Source organism: Cetorhinus maximus, chromosome 1 (genome assembly GCF_964194155.1).
Source record: "Cetorhinus maximus chromosome 1, sCetMax3.hap1.1, whole genome shotgun sequence".
In the NCBI taxonomy this organism is placed as follows: domain Eukaryota; kingdom Metazoa; phylum Chordata; class Chondrichthyes; order Lamniformes; family Cetorhinidae; genus Cetorhinus; species Cetorhinus maximus.
Window position 1 is genome coordinate 200,317,410 of NC_135879.1, and position 21,986 is coordinate 200,339,395.

Consider the following 21,986-nt stretch of genomic DNA (forward strand, 5'->3'; position numbering starts at 1 on the left):
GAGTTCAGTTTCTGGTCAGTGGTAACTCCCAGGATGTTGATAGTGGGAGATTCAGTGATGGTAATGCCGTTGAATGTCAAGGGGTGATGGTTGGATTCTCTCTTGTTAAAGATGGTCATTGCCTGGCACTTGTGTGGCACAAATGTTACTTGCCACTTGTCAACCCAATCCTCAAATAGTTTCTCTACTTGCTGTTCTAAGTGAATAAAACCTGTGTCCCTTTATAGGTGTCATGGAGAAGCTGGGTGTTGGCCCTGAAGATATACTTCGACAGAATCCAAAGCTTATCTATGCCAGGTTGACTGGGTTTGGACAGAGTGGACTATATTCCAGAAATGCCGGACATGATATCAACTTCATTGCTATGTCAGGTAATTGGAATGGATTTATCGTGATCAAGTTCAGTAGAGAAAAAAATCAGTGTTTGCATCCATTGGATTAGTTTAAATGAACCACTTTCAAAGGAGCTAAGCAGATTTTGAACAGGGTGCAGTTGGGGAAGAGAGGGTGATTCAATTAAAATGCTATGTGATAGATCAGTATAAGTTTTCATTTTACTGATCCCTTTCCTTTTTTCAATTTTTATAATTTCTTTCTTACATTAAATTTTTGCCATGGCTACAGTATTTATATGACTAATCAATCCAATTAAATAATGTGCAAATTGTAAAACTGAGGCATACTTGCAGCATTAGTTAATGCTTAGTTAGTTAATGTAATTTGTAAATTGTTTCTTGAATGTTATCTTGTGGGTTAAATAGTCTAACCCATGGTTTAGAATACTTCTTGTCCAAGAATGAAAAGGCAGATTATTCTCAAACTACCTCTTATTTGCCTCTTCAGTGGACCACTACCTTGCAACATCATTAATTTGTTTTTCCCTTGAGAGTTGGCTCCGCTGTTGCCACCCCACTAGCTGGAGAACATTTTACAGTACTGCTGTGGCACTTCCATGTTCCCCATGTGATGAAGAGAAACTGGAGCCTTATCATCACAATCCATAGCTCCAGGCTACAACATGCATGTAAAAGTGTATGTTGCCACAGCAGCTCTGATTCTTTGTGGGGGGTGCTTGTTGGTTCAGTTGGCTGATGGTTGGTGTGGATCAGATTGGTGCCAACAGCATGGGGTTTGATTCTCATTCTAGCTGGGTTGGATTTGGGACCTGCCTCCTAGCCCTGCCTGTGGTGGAGGTTGTGGCGCTGTGGGTTGATCCTGCCTTCGGGCAGAGAACTCGAGAAGAAATAGCATATTAAGATCTCTTTCTGTGTAAGAATATTTATGTAATTGTGTTGTTATGCGATTTACTAGCAGAATTTATTGGAACTTAGGTCTACTGTCAAAATTCGGCAGAAAAGGCGAGAATCCCTACGCGCCATTAAACGTTGTGGCTGACTTTGCTGGAGGTGGAGTTATGTGTGCTATGGGTATAATCCTAGCTCTGTATGAGAGAATACAATCTGGAAAAGGACAGGTCATCGATGCGAGCATGGTGAGCTGATACTTTAACTAAAATAACCTTAGAACTTCCTCTCTGATACTACTGGGGAGGTGGGAAGGGTATGGGAGAACCTGATAGTAGGCGATGAATCCTGCAATTTCTGGGATGCTGAAGCCCTATTGACCTTATGGCAGGGACTCATTTAAATAATTTTAGTCAAGTTCCTGTCCAACAGCCAAACAGATTGACGGCTTGGCCTGAAGGTTGGAGTGCTGCAAAAGGTTGCAATTAGAGACCCAAAGAATGGCACCCAGCAGTCAGTAGGGCACATGCAAACCCTGGGTTGTCATCATTGAATGTCATTTGAAGCTACGTTCTCAGTGGCTGTCATGCAGCAGATATTAATGTCTTTTTACGGATCTGGGGAAAACCAAGATGAAATGTATTTGGCGTAGTATTAAAGATACCAATCTAAAAAATAAATCAATGGGTGGAACTAACTAGAGTCAAAACAAGTAAAACAACAAAAAAAGTGGTACTAGAGAAACTAATGTTATTAAAGAAAGACAAATCTCCAGGACCTGTTGGTTTCCATCCCTGGGTGTTAAAAGAAGGTGATGAGGAAATTGCTGATGTGTGGTTCATGATCTTCCTAAACACTCAATTTAGAATTGTTTCCTGGATTGGAAAATTGTGAATATCCCCCCATAATTAAGAGAGGTAAGAGAGATAAACTCTGAAATTGTAGGCCTTGTAATCGAATGTCACTTGAGGAAATTCAGTTATTGGGGACAAAGTGATCAGGGCATTTGGACAAATGAGTTGATCAGAGGGAAAGCCAGTGTGGATTTTTAAAAGGTAAGTCATGTCTAATGAACCGAGTTGAATTTTTTGAGGAGAGAATTAACACAATAGATAAGGAAGTGCCTATGGATGTCATTTATATGGACTTTCAGAAAGTATTCAACAAAGTTCCCCATTGGAGACTTAATAGAAATGGAAGTGTATGGAATTGGAGGAAATCTATTGGGTTAGATAGAGAATTAGTTAGGAGGTAGGAGACAGAGTAGACCCAATGTGTATGCACTCAAATTGGCAGGGTGTAACCAGTAATGTCCTCCAAGGATCTGTACTGGGGCCACAGCTTTTCATTATCTTCATAAATCACTTGGATGAAGGAATAACGAGTCACATATATAAGTTTGCTGATGGCACTAGTGTAGATGGGAGCAGAAAATTGCAAAGGGATGTTAAATGAGTGACAAAAACTAGTGCATAGAGTCCAGTGTGGGAAAGTGTGAACTTATCCATTTTGAACCTAAGAAAGATAGATCAGAGTATTTTCCGAATAGCAGGAAACTAGGAACTGTGGATGAGCTGAGATTTATTGGTCCAAGTGCAGCAGTCTCTAAAAGCTAGTGGACTGATGCAAAAATAATTTGAATTGTTTAAGATGATTATAGTATTTGATAAGCTAGACAGAGAGAAACTATTTCCTCTGGTTGGAAAGTCCAGAAAAAAGGAGCATAATTTTAAAATGTGAATTAGGCTGCTTAAGGTTGATGTCAGGAAGCAGTTCTTCACACAAAGGGTAGTGGAAATCTGGAACTCTCCCCTCTAAAAAGCTATTGAGGCTAGGTCAACTGAAAATTTCAAAATTGACATTGATACTTTTTGTTAGATAAGGATATTAGGGGTACTGAACCAAGATGTGTAGCTGGAGGAAAGGTGTGTACCATCTACAGATGCACTGCAGCAATTCATCAGGCTCTTTCGACAGCACCTTCCAAACCCATGACCTCTACCGCCAAGAAGGACAAGGGCAATAGATGCATGGGAATGTCGGCACCAGCAAGCCACGCATCATGCTGACTTGCAACTATATCGCCGTTCCTTGACTGTCATTGGGTCAAAATCCTGGAACTCCCTCCCTAACAGCACTGTGGGTGTACCTACACCACATGGACTGCAGCGGTTCAAGAAGATGGCTTATCACCACCTTCTCAAGGGCAGTTAGGGATGGGAAATAAATGCTGGCCTTGCCAGCGACGCTCACATCACGCGATTAAATTAAAAAAAGCTCCAACCTTGATCGGGACTGGGGTAGGCTGGTGGGGTGGAAAGCAACAGGCTCTGGTTTTTATTGGGTTAGGGGAAGACAGCTTCCTTGTGAGGCCTCAGGGGAGCACCCGTTCTCCTCCTGGCCTGCAGTGAGTTTTGGAAGGTGCACATCCTGTACTCAGCTTGTTATATGGTTCCTACTGCCTGGAATCTGCTGCTGGGAATCCCACACCATAGGCCTCTCCCTCTTCAGTTTAAGTCACGGTGCCAATGATTGAATCATAATTAGGTGCCGGTCTTTTCCAAGAATCTGGTAGATGGCCTGATTTGATTTTTAAAACTTTTAAACTGATAGAAATGAGGTTAGGTTGCTTGATCCTAATATGTTAACAAACACAGCCACCCCTCCTGACCTTCTCCCAGCCTGTTGGGCAGGGTGGTGGTGGTGTTAAATTCTAGGCCTTCACTTCTCAAGCATTAAATAGAACTGATGTAACCTTTCCTTTTTTTTTTAAAGTTAAGAGTTGTCTCAGCATTAGTTCTCTGCCTGCCTTAATTAAGCTAATTAAAAGGTAGATACAAAATTCTTGAAGAATATAGTGTTCCTATGGGGGAATCACTTGTGCTGAATAAAATGTATTCTTTGTAACTTGCTGGACTTAACAATTGGTTATTTAGAAATTTTGAGTCAAATTCATAGAATCACAGAATCTTAATGGCACAGAAGGAGGCCATTCAGACCATTGTGTCCGCACTGGCACTCCAAATGAGCATTATGATCTAGTACCATTGCTCTGCCTTTTCCTCATACCCTTGTACATTGTTTCTATTCAAATAATCATCTAATGTCCTCTTGAATGCTTCATTGAACCCGTCTCCACCGCACTTCCAGGCAGTGCATTCCAGACCCCAACCACTCGTGTGAAAAAGTTTTTTCTCACATCACAATTACTTATTTTGCAAATCACTTCAAATCTGTGCCCTCTCGTTCTAGATCCTTTTATGAGTGAGAACAGCTTCTCCCTATCTATTCTGTCCGGCCCCCTCATGATTTTGAACATCTCTATCAAATTTCCTCTCAGCCTTCTTCTCTCCAAGGAGAACAGTCGCAACCTCTCCAATCTATCCTCACAGCTGAAGTTTCTCGTCCCTGGAACCATTCTTGTAAACCTCTTCTGCACTCTCTCCAATGTGTTCACATCCTTCCTATAATATGGTGCCCAGAACTGAACACAATACTCCAGCTGAGGTCTTATATAAATTCAGCATACCCTCCCTGCTCTTTTACTCTATGCCCCTATTAATAAAGCCCAGGATACTACATGTTTTATTAATTGCTCTCTCCACCTGTCCTGCCACCTTCAATGATCTATGCACATATACACCCAAGTCTTTCTGCTCCTGCACCCCCTTCAAAATTTCACCCCTTATTTTATATTGTCTGTCCATGTTCTTCCTACCAAAATGCATCACCTCACACTTCTCCACATTGACCTTCATCTGGCACCTATCTGCCCACTCTACCAACTTGTCTATGCCCTCTTGAAGTTCCACATCATCCTCTTCACAATTCACAACACTCCCAAGCTTCGTATCATCCATAAACTTTGAAATTGTCCCTTCACACCAACATCTAGATCATTAATTTATATCAGGAAAAGCAAGGGTCCCAATACCGAACCCTAGGGAACAAACCTTCCTCCAGCCCGAAAAATATCCATCAATCATTACTCTCTGCTTCCTATTTTTCAGCCAACTTTGTATCCATGTTGCTACTATCCCTTTTATTCCAAGAGCAATAACTTCTCTCACAAGTCAGTTGTGTGACACTCTGTCAAATGCCTTTTCAAAGTCCATGTACACTAACAGCATTATCCTCATCGACCTTTTCTGTTTACCTCTTCAAAAAACTCCAGCAAGTTAGTTAAACACGATTTCCCCTTTAGAAATCCACGCTGGCTCTTCCTAATCAACCCATATTTTTCCATGTGATTACTAATTCTAACCTGAACAATTGTTTCTAGAATCTTGCCCACCACTGAAGTTAAACTGACTGGTCTGTATTTGCTGGGCTTATTCTTACAACCTTTTTAGAACAAGGGCGTAATGTTTGCAATTCTCCAGTCCTCTGGCACCACTCCTGAATCGAGGGAAGACTGAAAGATTATGGCCAGTGCCCTGCAATTTCTACTGTCACTTCCTTCAACGTCCTTGGATGCATCTCATCAGGTCCCGGTGCCTTATCAACTTTAAGTACCGACAATCTATTCAACACTTCCCCCTTATTAATTTTGAACCCTTCTAGTGACAGACAGTGACTCTATAGTGCCTGCATCTGTCTGTAATTTCCCTGCAAATTTGTTCTTCTGTGTCCTTCTCACTATTTGGCAGTCTATAGACTACACCGAGCAATGTAATTGCCCCCTTTTTGTTCCTTAGCTCTATCCAAATTGATTCTGTCCTTAAACCCTCTGGGACATCCTCTTTTACCAGCACTGCAATGCTTTCCTTAACCAATAACGCCACCCCTCCTTTCCTATCTCTTCTCACCACCTTGCACCTGGGAACACTGAGTTCTGCCCTTCCTTGAGCCAGGTCTCTGTTATCGCCACAACATCATATTTCAACATCATGGCAATCTGCGCCTGTAACTCCCCAATCTTATTTACTATACTCTGTGCATTCACATACATGCATTGCAACCCTGATTTAGATTTTGTTACTTTCTCCCTTACCCCATCTTTACCTATTAACTTACTATTCTCTATACTAGTGCTATCTGTCCCTCCCTGTATTTTGTGCACCCTGGTATTCCTCTCTCATATTTTTCCTTGGTTCCCACACCCCTGCTGAGTTAGTTTGAAGCCCTCCCAACAGCACGAGGAAATTGCCCCAAAAGGAACTCAATCCCAGCATTGTTCAGGTTCAACCCATCCGGCTTGTACAGGTGCCATCTCCCGCATATCCAGTCCCAGTGTCCCAGGAATCTAAAGCCCTCCCTTCTGCACCATCCTTCCAGCCACACATTCATCTCCCTTATCCTCCTAATTCTTGTACTCACTGGCATGTGGCACTTGGAGCAATCCAGAGATTAGTACATTTGAGCAGGTCTGACAGCATCTGTGGAGAGGAAGACAGACTTAACGTTTCGAGTCCATATGACTCTTCATCAGAACGAACTCGAAACGTTAACTCTGTCTTCCTCTCCACAGATGCTGTCAGACCTGCTGAGTTTATCCTGCTATTTTTGTTTTTGTTTCAGATTTCCAGCATCCGCAGTATTTTGCTTTTAGTTTACTACATTTGAGGCCCTGCTTCTAATTTTCTACCTAGCTCCCTAAATTCTGATTGCAGGACCACATCCTCCTTCTTAGCTAAGTCATTGATACCAATGTGGGCCATGACCTCTGGCTGATCACCCTCCCCCAGAAGAACGTCCTGCAGCTACTCTGTGACATCCTTGACCCTGGCACCAGGGAGGCAACATACCATCCTGAGTCATGTCTACGGCCACAGAAACACCTGTTTGTTCCCCTAACTAATGAATCCCCTATCACTGTAGCTCTTCCTTTCTTTTTCCTCCCCTCCTGTACAGCTGAGCCGCTCACGGTGCCACATACTTGGCTCTGACTGCACTCCTCTGAGGAACCAGCATCCTCATGTGTTTCCAAAGCAGCAAACCAATTTGTGAGTGGGACCCCAGGGGATTCCTGCACTACCTGCCTACTTCTCTTAGACTGCCTGGTGGTCATGCTTTCCCTCTCTCTCTCCGGGCCCTTAAGCTGCGGTGTGACTACCTCTTTGAACGTGCTATCCACATAGCTCTCAGCCTCGCGGATGCACCACAGTGACTCCAGCTGCTGCTCGAGCTCTGAAACCTGGAGCCCAAGTTTCTGTAGCTGACAGCACTCCCTGTACATGTGGTCAGCTAGGAAACTGGTAGCATCCATGACTTCGCACATATTACAGGACATGCATTCCACTCGACTAAGTTGACCTGCCATGTCTTAACTCTGCTTCCCTTACGTTAACTTTATTCTACTTTGGATTATTTATACTACTTTATTATATTGGCCTTAAATTTCCCTTATTCCTGGCACTTCGCAGTTAAATCCAAGTATAGGAACTTTAAAAAAAAAATTTCTAATTTACTCACCAGTTCTTACCTACCAAGGCTTCTGCTCATCTTCCTGAGCAAAGGTGGATAAAGAAAGGAGCACCTCCTCCTTTCTCACCGAACTCCTTCAGTCACCAAATTCTAATTGAAGCTCTCTACTGTAGCCAAAGCTCGCTACTGCACTCCAGTGCAGACAAAATCAGTGCTATAAGATAGCCTACTTCTATACTCTCTGAACCTAGCCTCTGAAAACCCGATTGAGCCAGTTACCTAATCAACTAGTTGCAGCTGCAAGCTGAGCCTGTATGAGCCCCGTTTTAAGGTTGGACTAAAACTCACCTTCTTCCAACCATAACAGCAACTTTTAGTTAATTGCTAAATTAAAGAAAGACTAGACTTTAGATAAAATTTAACCCTTAAACTCCCTCAGTCACCAAACTCCAGCTGAAGCTCTCTACTGCAGCCAAAAACAGCACTCCAGTACAGACCAATTCTGTGATTTTTCAAAATCCATATTTGTCTGCATTTTTAAAAGTCTATTTGACATCACCTTAACAAAGTTATAGTACAGATCTGAGCAGTTGATTTGATACAACTTTTAAAAATATATAGATTTGAAAATTCCAATAGAACCTCTTGTATTCATGGCTCTGGAAGTAAGTAAATTTCATTCTACTGATCTCCAAATGTCCTACCTTGCCTTATTTCAGTTCTTCTATTTATGTAAAATCTGATTGGTGTTTGTCAGGTCGAAGGAGCAGCTTACTGTAGCTCCTGGCTTTGGAAATCACAACAATTAAGTATTTGGAATCAGCAAAGAGGTGAAAACCTACTGGACACTGGAGCACCGTTCTATGAAACCTATAAGACTTCTGATGGAAAGTATATGGCTGTCGGTGCATTGGAGCCTCAATTTTATGACCAGCTGATAGAAGGCAAGTGTGTTTCTTTGCCATAACTACTCTATCTGATTATCATTCGATTACTCTTGGTGTGAAGGAAAGAAATCCTGTTATCAGTCCAAACATTATCTTCTATTAACTTACACCTTTGCCCATTGTTCTACTTTCACAGTTTAATATAAAGTATTATTTTGGGATAACTTTTTTATAGCCTTAACAGTCTTATAAAACTCCAGTGCATTGCTCAGGCACCTCTTTTCCAAACCAAAAAGCCTGAGCCAAGGTAGTCTTTCCTCATTGCTCAGACCACTGACACTAGGGTTGAACCTTGTGGCTCTTCTCTGCAATGCCTCCTCTAACTTGTTTGTTCATTCATTCTGTCTTTCAGCTCTTTGGTTCCATGTGCCTTTTTCTATTTGTTTCGTGGGATGTGGGTGTTGCTGGCTAGGCCAGCATTTTTATTGCCCACACCTAATTGCCCTTGAGAAGATGGTGGTGGGCAGCCTTCTTGAACTGCTGCAGCTATTGTAGGTACTGTAGATTAGGGTGGGAGCTCCAGGATTTTGACCCAGCGACAATGAAGGAACAGTGATATAGTTCCAAGTCAGGATGGCATGTGGCGTGGAGGGGGAACTTGCAGGTGATGGTGTCCCCATGCACCTGCTGCCCTTGTCATCCTTGGTGGTAGAGTTCGTGTGTTTGGAAGGTGCTGTTAGAGGAGCCTTTGGGAGTTGCTGCAGTGCATCTTGTAGATGGTACACATTGTTGCCAGTGTGTGTCAGTGGTAGAGGGAGTGGATGTTGAAGGTGGTGGCTGGGAAGCCAGTCAAGCAGGCTGGTTTGTCGTGGATGGTTTTGAACTTCTTCAGTGTTGTTGAAGCTGCACTTACCCAGGCAAGTGGAGAGTTTTCCACCTTACTCCTGACTTGTGCCTTGTAAATGGTGAACAGACTTGGGAGTCAGGAGGTGAGTTAATCTCTGCAGAATTCCCAGTCTCTATTCTGCTCTTGTAGCCACAGTGTTTATTTGGCTAGTCCAGTTCAGTTTGAGCTCAATTGTAACTCCCCAGGGTGTTGATACTGCAGGATTCAGTGATGGTAATGTCATTGAATGTCAAAGGGAAATGGCTAGATTCTCTCTTTGTTAGAGATAGTCATTACCTGGCACTTATGTGGTGCAAATGTTACTTTCCACTTATCAGCCCAAGCCTGAATGTTGTCCTGGTCTTGCTGCATATGGGCACGGACTGCTTCAGTATCTGAGGAGTTGTAAATGATGCTGAATATTGTGCAATCATCAGCGAACAGCCGCACTTCTGACCTTATGATGAAAGGAAGGGCATTGATGAAGCAGCTGAAGATGTTTGGACCTAGGACAGTACACTGCAGCGAGGTCGTGGGACTGAGATGATTGATGTTATGACACAGTAGTTGGTAAAGGCTGAGTTGTTTAAATCCCAGAGGAAAACCTGAACATATATTTTCAATTGGTATGTTTGAGATGCAGTTCTGAATTCAGTAATAAAACCACCAAGCCTGAAGAGGTTTTCATATAAAACTAAATTAAACATTTATTAATTTAACAAGAAATTAAACACATTCATATGTCTACAAATTACTACCATAATAACTTTTAAACAAATCTCCAAATTAGTCACTCCCAGGCAAATCTTCACCAAGGCAACAAAAACCCATTGGACAGAAAGTTACGCACGGCGGGTGTGTGCACGCACGACCCAGCTGAGTGTAAAATGACACACGATGATGTCAGGTGAGCATCCTGACGTCGTCGCACAGGCCCACGATATTTTGTTTGACAGGCGCATGCCGTATTTGACAGCGTGCCTGCCGACAATTAAAAGGCCTACTAAGGCCATTAAAAAGTTAATTAAATTCAAATTTACACTGCCTGTCCGACCTAATGGTTGACGGGCAGACGAAAAGGCCAAGCGGCCTTCATGTTTTTTTAGGAAACCTCATCCACAGGCGGGATGAGGTTTCCTAAAGCAAATAAAAATCACACAAAAATTTTACACTTGAATTAAAAATATGTCCCTGCTCATTGACAGTCACATGAGGGGACATGTTTCATAACATTTATAAGCTCTTTAATTTTTTAACCGAAATCAGTTTGTCTTCCTCAGGGAGATTATGTAGCATGAAGGTCGCGTTCGCCCGGCTCACACTCCTGCGCCCCCCCCCCCCCCCCCCCAACCCAACCCCCCACCCCTGCCTGAATAGGCAGCGCTTCGCCGGGCCCACACGCCATGGGCTAAATTCTGCCCATAGGCTTTAAACAGACACCAGGCAAGGCACATTTTACCTTACAAATTCAAAATGAGGTTCCTTTCAATTTGGTTCCTTTTGAGTTGTAGTATAGTTGTTAAGTAAATTAAGAGTAAGAGGATAACTAGGGAAAGAGTAGGGCCCATTAAGGACCATAGTGGTAATTTGTGTGTGGAGCCGGAAGACGTAGGTAGGGCTCTAAATGAACACTTTGTGTTGGTATTCACAAGTGCGAGGGACGAAGTGGGTTTGGAAATCAGGCAGAAGGACCAATTAAAGAAATTAGCATAGAAAGGGAGGAGGTTCTAAGTGGTCTGGCAGGCTTAAAAGTAGATAAGTCTCCAGGCCCAGATGAAATGTATCCCAGGCCTAGGATACTACACTGCAGCGAGGTCGTGGGACTGAGATGATTGATGTTATGACACAGTAGTTGGTAAAGGCTGAGTTGTTTAAATCCTGAAGATATATTTTCAATTGCTATGTGAGTGAAGCAAGGGAGGAGATAGCAGGGGCGCTGGCAATAATTTTCAATACCTCTCTGGCCACAGGAGAGGTGCCAGAGGACTGGAGGATAGCCATTGTGGTACCATTATTCAAGAAGGGAGGAAGGGATAAACCAGGGAACTACAGGCCAGTCATTCTAACCTCAGTGGTGGGGAAAGTATTGGAAGCAATTCTGAGGGACAGAATTAATCTACACTTGGAGAGGCAGGGATTAATCAAGGGCAGTCAGCATTGTTTTGTTAAAGGGAGGTCATGTCTGACCAATTTGATTAAATTTTTCGAAGAGGTGACCAAATGATGAGGGCAATATATTTGACATAGTCTACTTGGACTTCAGTAAGGCTTTTGATAAGGTCCTGCATGGGAGACTGATAACGAAGGTAAGGACCCAAGGCAATTTGGCAAATTGGGTCCAGAATTGGCTGAGTGGCAGGAAGCAGAGGGTGATGGTCGAGGGGTGTTTTTGTAACTGGATGCCTGTGTCCAGTGGGGTTCCACAGGGATCAGTGTTGGCTCCCTTGCCGTTTGTAGTATATATAAACGATTTAGACTTGAATGTAGGAGGGTTGATCACTAAGTTCATGGATGACATGAAAATTGGTGGGGTGGTAAATAGTGAGGAGGATAGCCTTAGATCACAGGAGGAAATAGACGGGCTGGTCAGTGGCAAATGGAATTTAATCCGGATAAGTGTGAGGTGATGCATTTGGGCAGGACAAACAAGGCACGGGAATACACGGTAAATGGTAGGACCCTGGGAATTACTGAGGATCAGGGGGACCTTGGTGTGCATGTCCATCGGGCCCTTAAGGCTTAAGAAAGCGGGACCGGTAGATAAGGTGGTTAAGAAGGCATGTGGGATACTTGCCTTTATTAGCCGAGGCATAGAATATAAGAGCAGGGAGGTTATGTTGGAACTGTGTAAAACGCTGCTTAGGCCACAGCTAGAGTATTGCGTGCAGTTCTGGAATCCACATTATAGGAAGGATGTGATTACACTACAGAGAGTACAGAGGAGATTTACCAGGTTGTTGCCTGAGCTGGAGGGTTTTAGTTATGAGGAGAGGTTGGATAGACTGGGGTTATTTTCCCTGGAGCAGAGGAGATTGAGAGGGGTCATGATTGAGGTGTATATAATGAGGGGCATAGATAGGGTAGACAGGAAGGAACTTTTCCCCTTGGTGGAGGGATGACTAACCAGGGGGCATAGATTTAAGGTAAGGGACAGAAGGTTTAGAGGGAATGTGAGGGAGAATTTTTTCACCCAGAGGGTGGTGGCAATCTGGAACTAACTGCCTGAAAGGGTGGTAGAGGCAGAAACCCTCATAACATTTAAGAAGTAGTTGGATGTGCACTTGGCATACAAGGCTATGGGCCTAGTGCTGGAAAATGGGATTAGAATAGTTAGGTACTTGTTTGACTAGTGCAAACTTGACAGGCCGAAGGGCCTTTTTCTGTGCTGTAGACCTCTATGACTCTGTGTAGGCATACAGGCTGGTTAGATCTTATATGTCTCTGACCTGCACGCACAAAATCCCTCTCGGGTTATACCTAGCTTTCCCTTTGAATGTAAATTTTCCATTGTATTACTAGGTTTGTTAATTTTACCTCTCCTAACAATAATCCATTCATTCCACTAATTTTATTAGTAACATAAACACATTGCTTGGTGTCTCCCAGCTAGGTGCAAGATTTTACCCATTCTTTTGAATGGTTTATTCAACAAATGCAAATTGCACTTTACCTTTTAACTTAAGTTTATCTAATTAACATCTCAGACTACTATACATCAAAGCACCCGGACTGACTGGCTTTAATCCAATTAAGCCACACAAAGACACATACAAAGACACACACATGGACACACACACAGACACAGACCCTACTGCAAGATTAATTTAAAACTAATTTCCAATAACATTATAGACATTAATCTCTTCATGACAATTGACCTCAAACAACCACAGCTATCTTCCTTTATGCTAGGTATGACTCCAACCAGTGGAGAGTTTTCCCCCTGATTCCCACTGACTCCAGTTTTGCTAGGGCTCCTTGATGCCACACTCGATCAAATGCTGACTTGATGTCAAGGGCAGTCACTCTCAACTCACCTCTTGAGTTCAGCTCTTTGTCCATGTTTGGACCAAGGCTGTAATGAGGTCAGGAGCTGAGCTGAGCTGAGTGGACCTGGTGCAACCCAAACTGAGTGTCAGTGAGCAGGCTATTGTTGACTAAGTGCCGCCTGATAGCATTGTCGACGACCCCTTCCATCACAGCTTGACTAAGGGTGCAGCTAGTTCTGGAGCATAAGTCTTTAGTACTATTGCTAGAATATTGTCAGGGCCCATAGCATTTGCAGTGTTCAGTGCCTTTAGCCATTTCTTGATATCTTGGAGTGAATTGAATTGGCTGAAGACTGGCACCTGTGATGCTGGGGACCTCCGGAGGAGGCCAAGATGGATCATCCACTCAGCACCAGGCTGAAGGTGGCTGCAAATGCTTCCAGGGTGGGTTTGTTGTTGTCGTTTCTGCTCTGCTCTGAAGAAGAGTCATACGGACTCGAAACGTTAACTCTGTTTCTCTCTCCACAGATGCTGAGTTTTCCCAGCATTTCCTGTTTTATTGCAAATGCTTCAGCTTTGTCTTTTGCACTGATGCGCTGGGCTGTACCATCATTGAGGATGTGGATATTTGTGGAGCCTCCTCCTCCAGTTAATTGTTTAATTGTCCACCACCATTCACAACTGGATGTGGCAGGAATGTAGCACTTAGATATGATCCGTTGGTTGTTGGATGTCTTAGCTCTGTCTATTGCATGCGGCTTTCACTGTTTGATGTGCAAGTAGTCCTGTTTTGTAGCTTCACCAAGTTGACACCTCATTTTTAGGTATGTCTAGTTCTGCTCCTAGCATGCCCTCCTGCACTCTCCATTAAGGTGATGGACGTTAAAACCCCCACCCAAAGTATATTCCATGTCCATGCCACCCTCATGCTTCGTCCAAGTGGTGTTCAACCAGAGGAAGTACTGATTCAACTGAGTGGGGGGCTGGTAGGTGGTAATCAGCAGGAGGTTTCCTCACCCATGTTTGACCTGATGCCATAAGACTTCCTGGGGTCTGCAGTCGACGTTGAGAATCCTAGGGCAACTCCCTCCCGATGGTATACCATTGTTCTTCCACCTCTACTGACTCTGTCCTGTTGGTGGGACAGGACATACCTGTTGATGATGGTGTCTGGGACATTGTCTATCAGGTATGATTCCATAAGTATGACGATGTCAGGTTGTTGCTTGACTAGTCTGTGGGACAGCTCTCTCACTTTAGGCACAAGACCCAGATGTTAGCAAGGAGGACTTTACAGGGTTGATAGGGCTGGGTTTGCCGTTTCTGGTACCTAAGTCGCTACCGCCTGATCCGTCCAGTTTCATTCCTTTTTGTAGACTTTTTAGCAGTTTGATACAACTGAGTGGTTTGCAAGGCCGTTTCAGAGGACATTTAAGAGTCAACCCCACTGCTGTGGGTCTGGAGTCACATATAGGCCAGACTAGGTAAGGATGGCAGATTTCCTTCCCTGAAGGACATTTGTGAACCAGATGGGTTTTTACGACAATTGATAAGGATTCCGTAGTCACTATTACTGCGACCAGCTTTTCAATTCCAGATTTATTAACTGATTTAAATTCTTCCAGCTGCTGTGGTGAGATTCAAACCCATGTCCCCAGAGTATTAGCCTGGGCCTCTGGATTATTAGTCCAGTGACATTATCACTGCACCATTCTTTCTCTTAAATGTCTTGATACCCTTATTCAACTAAAATCTATCTATCAATCTTGAAAATTTCAATTAACCTAGCATGCACAGCCTTTTGGGGGAGTAATTTCCAGTTTTCCACTCCTCTTTGCTCGAAAAATTGCTTCCTGCTTTCACTCCTAACCGGCATGCTCTATTTAAGATTATGCCTTTTGTTCGAAACGCTCTCACCAGAGAATCACTTCTCTTTATCTACCTTATTAAATGCTTGAATCATCTTAAACATCAGGAAATGCAAGTCTGATATTTGCAACCTTTCTTCATAGTCTGACCCATTCAGACTCAGTATTATTCTGGTGAATCTCTTCTGCCTGTATCCCCTCCAAGTCCACTATATCCTTCTTGAGGTACTGTGCCCAGAACTGAATGCAGTACTCCAGGGGTCTAACCAGTGTTTTATACAACTCTAACATAACATCTATCACCCATATTCCCATCCTTCACTTTATATAGCTACCCCTTTCATCTATTCCAATCATTCCTCCAGATAATGGGCAGAGTACGCTGCCTGAAATGTCTAGGCCTACCAGTTCTAAGGAACTCCTTTAAGGTAACCATTGCTCTTTTATGTGGTGTAACCGTAAATCTGTCTCACTCAATAACATCTACCCTTCTACCTTTGGAGGACATAACTAGTAGAATAGAAAGGGAGGAACAAGTGCATGTGGTATATTTAAATTTTCAGAAAGCCTTTGATAAGAGAAGAGGTTCGTAAAATTAGATCACACGGAGTAATATACTGGCATGGGTTGAGAACTGGTTAACAGACAAAAGACAGAGAGAAGGAATAAATGGGTAATTTTCACGTTTGCAGCTTGTGACTAGAGGGGTAGGGATAGGGCCGAAGGATCAGCGCTTCAGCCCCGGCTATTCACAATCTATGTCAATGATTTGGATCCCAGGATTAAATGTAATATTTCCAAGTTTGCAGATGACACAAAACTAGGTGGATGCGTCAGTTGTGAGGAGGATTCATTCCTTTTTGTAGACTTTTCAGTGGTTTGATGTTACTGATTGGCTTGCTAGGCCGTTTCAGAGGGCATTTAAGAGTTTGAAGCTGGAGTACTGCATTCAGGAGGAGGATGCAAAGTTGCTTTAGGGGTCTTTGAAGAGGCTAAGCAAGTGGGCAAAATTTTGGCAGATGGAATACATTGTGGAGAAATGTGAGGTTATCCAGTTTGGTAGGAAAAACAGAAATACAGAATATTTCTTAAATGATGAGAGACTGGGAAGTGTTGGCCTTTAGAGGGACTTGTTCATGAGTCACTGAAAGCTAACATGCAGGTACAGCAAGCAATTGTGAAGGCAAATGATATGTTGGCCTTTACTACAAAGGGATTTGAGTTGATGTGGTGTCTTTGACAAACGGACCACAGGAGTCTCAGGTACAGGTCACGATCGTTTATTCGAGCAATTGTAAGGATAGCACCATCTCATTGCAGCTTGAGACAGTACTCTGCTAAATTACAAGTGTTCAAAATATTTATACATTATTGGTCACGTACAAGAACAGTTTCCAGATTCCGATCTCGTGAACAAAGAGGTTTACATTAAACAGACGTCTCTGGTAACAGGTACATTCATCGTATGTCCCTATTTTTCACCCAGGTAGAGACCTCCTACCTAAAGTAGGACCATCTGTTCTTCCCTTATCTGTTGAAGAGCACACTTAATCTTAGTTGTTATTGCCAATGCTCTGACTGCAGTCCGACTCCCAAGGCCTTTCCGTTGTTTGCAGGCCCTAAGGCTGCGCAAGGTTCATTTGGTAACCTTTAACTGCCAATGTGCTTGGTAGCCCTGGTTGCCTGGAGATTTTAAGTAATTCATTCCTTTTCAATAAATTCTCCTTTACCATAAATTCTTACTTACTTTCTTCCCCCTAACAGAGTATAGGAATAAAGTGTCTTACTGCATTTGGATAGAGCCTGGTAAGACAGCATCTGGAGTATGGTGTGCAGTTTTGGTCTGCTTACCTAAGGAAAGATATACTTCTCATCGAGGGTGTGCAACGAAGGTTCATTAAATTAATTCCTGGGATGGAGGGATTGTTCTATGAGGAAAGGTTAAATAGATTGGGCCTTTATTCTCTGGAATTTAGAAGAATGAGAGGTGATCTCATTCAAACATATCAAATTTGTACATGGCTTAACAGGGTAGATGTAGGAAGGATGCTTCCCCTGGCTGGGGAGTCTAGAACCAGAGGACACAATCTCAGAATGAGGGGCAGGCCATTTAGAACTGAGAGAAGGAATTTCTTCACCCCCAAAGCATGGTGAATATTCGGAATCCTCTACCCCAGAGGGCTGCGGAGGCTTCATCGTTGAGTATATTCATGACTGAGATTGATAGATTTCTACATATTAAAAACATCAAGGGATATGGGGATAGTGTAGGAAATGGTGTTGAAGTAGACGATCAGCAATGATCTCATTGAGTGGCAGAGCAGGTTCTAAGGGCTGAATGTTCTTATGTTCTTCTACTTTATAAAAGCTTTTAATTTTTATAATTATCATTCTGTTACATTTAACTTTGACCGGGATTTGCTGGCCCCGCTGTGACGAGACCAGAAGATCCCGGAGGCAGGCGGGGCTGGGAAATCCCGTCCTATATCTTAGTGAAAGTTTTGTGTCTCCTAAACATATAACTTTACTTCATGCATCATGATTTATCACAATTGTATTTTCATCAACATTTACTGAAGACATTTCTACTGGGAATTCCTGAGATGAGGGTGACTTGCCCTTAACATCAAGGCTGCATTTGACCGAGTGTGGCATCAAGGAGCCCTAGCACAACTGAAGGCAATGGGAATCGGGGGGGAAACTCTTCACTGGTTGCAGTCATACCTAACACGAAGGAAGATGGTTGTGGTTATTGGAGGTCAGTCATCTCAGCTCCAGGAATCACTGCAGGAGTTCCTCAAGGTAGTGTCCTGGGCCCAACCATCTCCAGCTGCTTCATCAATGACCTTCCTTCCCTCATAAGATCAGAAGTGGGGATGTTCGCTGATGATTGCACAGTGTTCCGCATCATGTCCAAATGGAGCAAGGCCTGGACAATATCCAGGCTTGGGCTGACAAGTGGCAAGTAAAATTCGCACCACACAAGTGCTAGGCAATGACCATCTCCAACAAGAGAGAATCTAACCATCACCCCTTAGCGTTCAATGGCATTACCATCACCGAATCCCCCGTTACTAACATCCTGGGGTTACCATTGACCAGAAATTGAACTGGACTAGCCGGATAAATGCTGTGGCTATAAGAGCAGGTCAGCGGCTAGGAATCCTGCGACGAGTAACTCACCACCCTAAAACCTGTCCACCACCTACAAGGCACAAGTCAGGAGTGTGATGGAATACTCCCCATTTGCCTGGATGAGTGCAGCTCCCACAACACTGAGAAGCTTGACACCGTCCAGAACAAAGCAGCCCATTTGATTGGCACCCCATCCATAAACATTCACTCCCTCCACCACTGATGCACAGTAGCAGCAGTGTGTACCATCTACAAGGTGTACTTCAGGAATTCACCAAGGGTCCTTAGACAGCACCTTCCAAACCCACGACTGCTACCATCTAGAAGGACAAGGGCAGCAGATAGGTGAGAACACCACCACCTGGAAGTTCCCCTCCAAGTCACACACCATCCTGACTTGGAACTATATCGCTGTTCCCTTACTGTCGCTGGATCAAAGTCTTGGAACAAAATCCCCTACCTACACCCGATGGACAGCAGCTCACCAGCTCCTTCTCAAGGGCAGTTAGGGATGGGCAATAAATACTGGCCTAACCAGCGATGCCCACACCCCAAGAATGAATTTTTAAAATGACCAGTTTCAATGCTGCAAATTCTATGTAGTTCTATAGTATCAGGTTTCCTGCCACTGGGTGGCACTGTAGATCTTCCCTATTCTAACGTGTGGCTACTAAGCTTCCACCTGAAAATATTGTTTTTCTGCCTGTTATGCCTGTTGAACCCTCTCTTTAAGTGAACAATTTTCTCCATCTTTTTAATTTTTGCTGCTCATTGCAAGTTTTAAATCTCTTTGATTCAAGTTCTGATTCCTGCTGTCCCACTCACATTTTCTGGTGTTTGATATCTTCTGTGCTCCAGCTTGATTCAGTTGAAATTTCTTTGCCTCAGCCTAGCCCCCAGCCACATTGACTTGAGCCCTCTGGCATCCAGTTCAGCTGTTTTAGACCAAGGCCTCAATCCCCATGGCCTGGCATATCCCTCACTCTTAGCATTACAATCAATTCTGCTTCAATGAGAAGTATAGGAGAGCATGCCACAGTAGTACCAGTTATACCTAAAAATGCGATGTCAACCTGGGCACATGGAGCAGGATGTACCACGAGGTAGTGGGATCGGAAGTGCAAGGTTTACTTCCTTTTCTTCTTCCTTTGCCACTGCTTTGCCTCATCGTTAAAACGTTGTGGCGCAAAGCGTGATGCAGCTTGAAGGACAAGTTGTCACCATTTTGAACGATTGGTAGCAAGCTCCTCCCAGTAATTAATGTCAATGCTGCCACGTTTCAAAGAGAGCTTCAGAGTGTCTTTGGAGCATTTTCTTTGCCCTCCCTGGGACGTTGGCCATTTGAGAGTTGAGGAAACAGGACCTGGCCGGGGAGTTGCTTTTCAGTGTCCAGTCCATTGAAGTTGATTTTGTAGGAGTTTTGCCTGAACGCTTGTGGAGCTGGCTTCAAGAATAACATTAGTGTTAGTTTGATGAGCCTCCCACTGAACTACTGATGGAATTTCTCTTGCGCTCTTATGTGTTGCTGATACACAGTCCAGATCTCACTGCAGTACAGGAGTGTGGTGACAACAACTCCGTTTGCTAGGACTTTTGTTGACTTGCCAAGGTCTTTATTGTCAAACAGAAGTCAGAAGTGAGATGTTTGCTGATGATTGCACAGTTCGCAATTCCTCAGGTACTGAAGCAATCTGTGTCCGCATGCAGCAAGACTTGGACAACATTCAGGTTTGGGCTGATAAATGGCAAGTAACATTTGTGCCACACAAGTGCCAGGAAATTACCATCTTCAACAAGGGAGAATCTAACCATTTCCACTTGACATTTAATGGCATTACCATTGCTGAATTGCCCCACCATCAACATCCTAGGAGTTATCATTGACCAGAAACTTAATTGGCCTAGCCATATAAATATTGTGGCTGCAAGAGCAGGACAGATGCTGGGAATTCTTCAGTAAGTAACTCACCTGACTCCCCAAAACCGGTTCACCATATGCGAGGCACAGATCAGGAGTGTGGTGGAATACTATCCACTTGTCTGGATGAGGGCAACTTGAACAACTTGAAAACTCGACATCATTTAGGACAAAGCAGCCTGCTTGATCCTCACCCCATCCACCACCTGAAATATTTACTTGTTCCACCACAGGGGCACAGTGGAGTATGTGTGTATCATCTACAAGATGCACTGCCAAGGCTTCCTTGACAATATCTTCCAAACCTCCAACCTCCATCGCCTAGAAGAACAAGGGAAACAGACGCATGGGAACACCACCACCTGCAAGTTTATCTCCAAGTCACACAACATCCTGACTTGGAACTACATCAAGTTCTTTCATTGTCACCGGATCAAAATTCTGGAACCCCCTTCCTTACAGCACTTTTGGTGTGTCTAGACCAAATGGACTGTAACAGTTTAAGTAGGTGACTCACCACCACCTTCACGAGGGCAATCAAGGATTAGCACTAAATGTTGGCCTTGCAAATGATACTCGCATCCCATGAAAACATATTTTTAAAAATCAGGTTTCTCCTGCACCTTACCCAACTTCATGGTTTCAAGCAGCTATTCTCCAGAACCCCACTCCTTTCTCCATCCATGCTACATTTGTTGATGAATTAAACAGGCATGATTCTGCTCATGGTGCCCTGCTTGCTCCCTATTATTCTTGTTCCTATTCCCTGATGTCCCCCTGGCCCCTTCTGACATTTCTCTAGGTCCACTTCACACTGTCCTGGGTCCTGTCAGAACTGTTGCTATCCTGCTTCCTGCCACTTCTCCTCTTGCCCTCCCAGTGTGTCTCAGGTGACCTTATCTAAATTTGCTACCTTCAGTGACACTAGTAGATATTGTAGAATTAAAGAGAACTTACTTCCAAGCAGCCAAGTTTAGTAGCTAACAATTTCTTCTTCATAGGATACAGCTAAAGCAGATCGAGGCTTGAGAGGAATGGGTGCATTACAGTTCAGAGTTAAGAGAAAAATGTTTCCATGAAGTATGATAATTTTTTGCGAGAAGGGAATTATTTTACTCATTTGCTGAGTATAAAATGTTAAGTTTTGTACACATTCATCTTTTTCTAATTGTCTATGAATGTGCAGAATGCAGCAGTACCTCCTCAGGCTTCCTATTGATTTTGTTACTTCATTATCCATATGGGATAGAAAAGCTCAATAGTCATGGTTCTTTTGCTATTGACAAGCAACAATTGTATCAAGGATAAATTAAATCTGCTTAAACTAGACATGATACAAACGAGAGAGGATGTGCTGAAGGTTGAGAGACGGGCAACAATTGAAAAAGCTGTAGCTTTGCAATGTTTCTGTTCGAATCTGAAGAGTATATCTTATCTTTAGACTTAGCAGGATAGGGAAAGTGCACTTTAGGGGCTGAATTTTATGTACTGCGGGCGCGCGCCTGACCCGATCGGGTATAAAATCGTGTGAGAAGACATCGGGCAAGCGTCCCAACATCATCGCGCACTTGCACGAGATTTCGCTCGGCGGACATGCGCAAAAGTCAATAACACACCCGCTGACAATTAAGCCCATTAATGGCACAATTGTCTCCGATTTTTCGTGGCCCATCCAACCGTACAGTTGGCAGAC

At 43.5% G+C, this 21,986-nt stretch overlaps 1 protein-coding gene across 2 annotated transcripts in view; it reads left to right on the top strand.

The window, feature by feature from the left end:
- amacr (alpha-methylacyl-CoA racemase) overlaps positions 1-21,986 on the top strand; it is a 104,867-nt gene that overhangs the window by 55,156 nt on the left and 27,725 nt on the right. For both annotated transcript variants that reach the window (XM_078551717.1, XM_078551708.1), the window contains 3 exons: positions 228-371; positions 1,332-1,492; positions 8,368-8,554. In XM_078551717.1, coding sequence (XP_078407843.1) covers positions 228-371; positions 1,332-1,492; positions 8,368-8,554 — 492 coding nt within the window. The remainder of the gene's footprint in view (positions 1-227; positions 372-1,331; positions 1,493-8,367; positions 8,555-21,986) is intronic.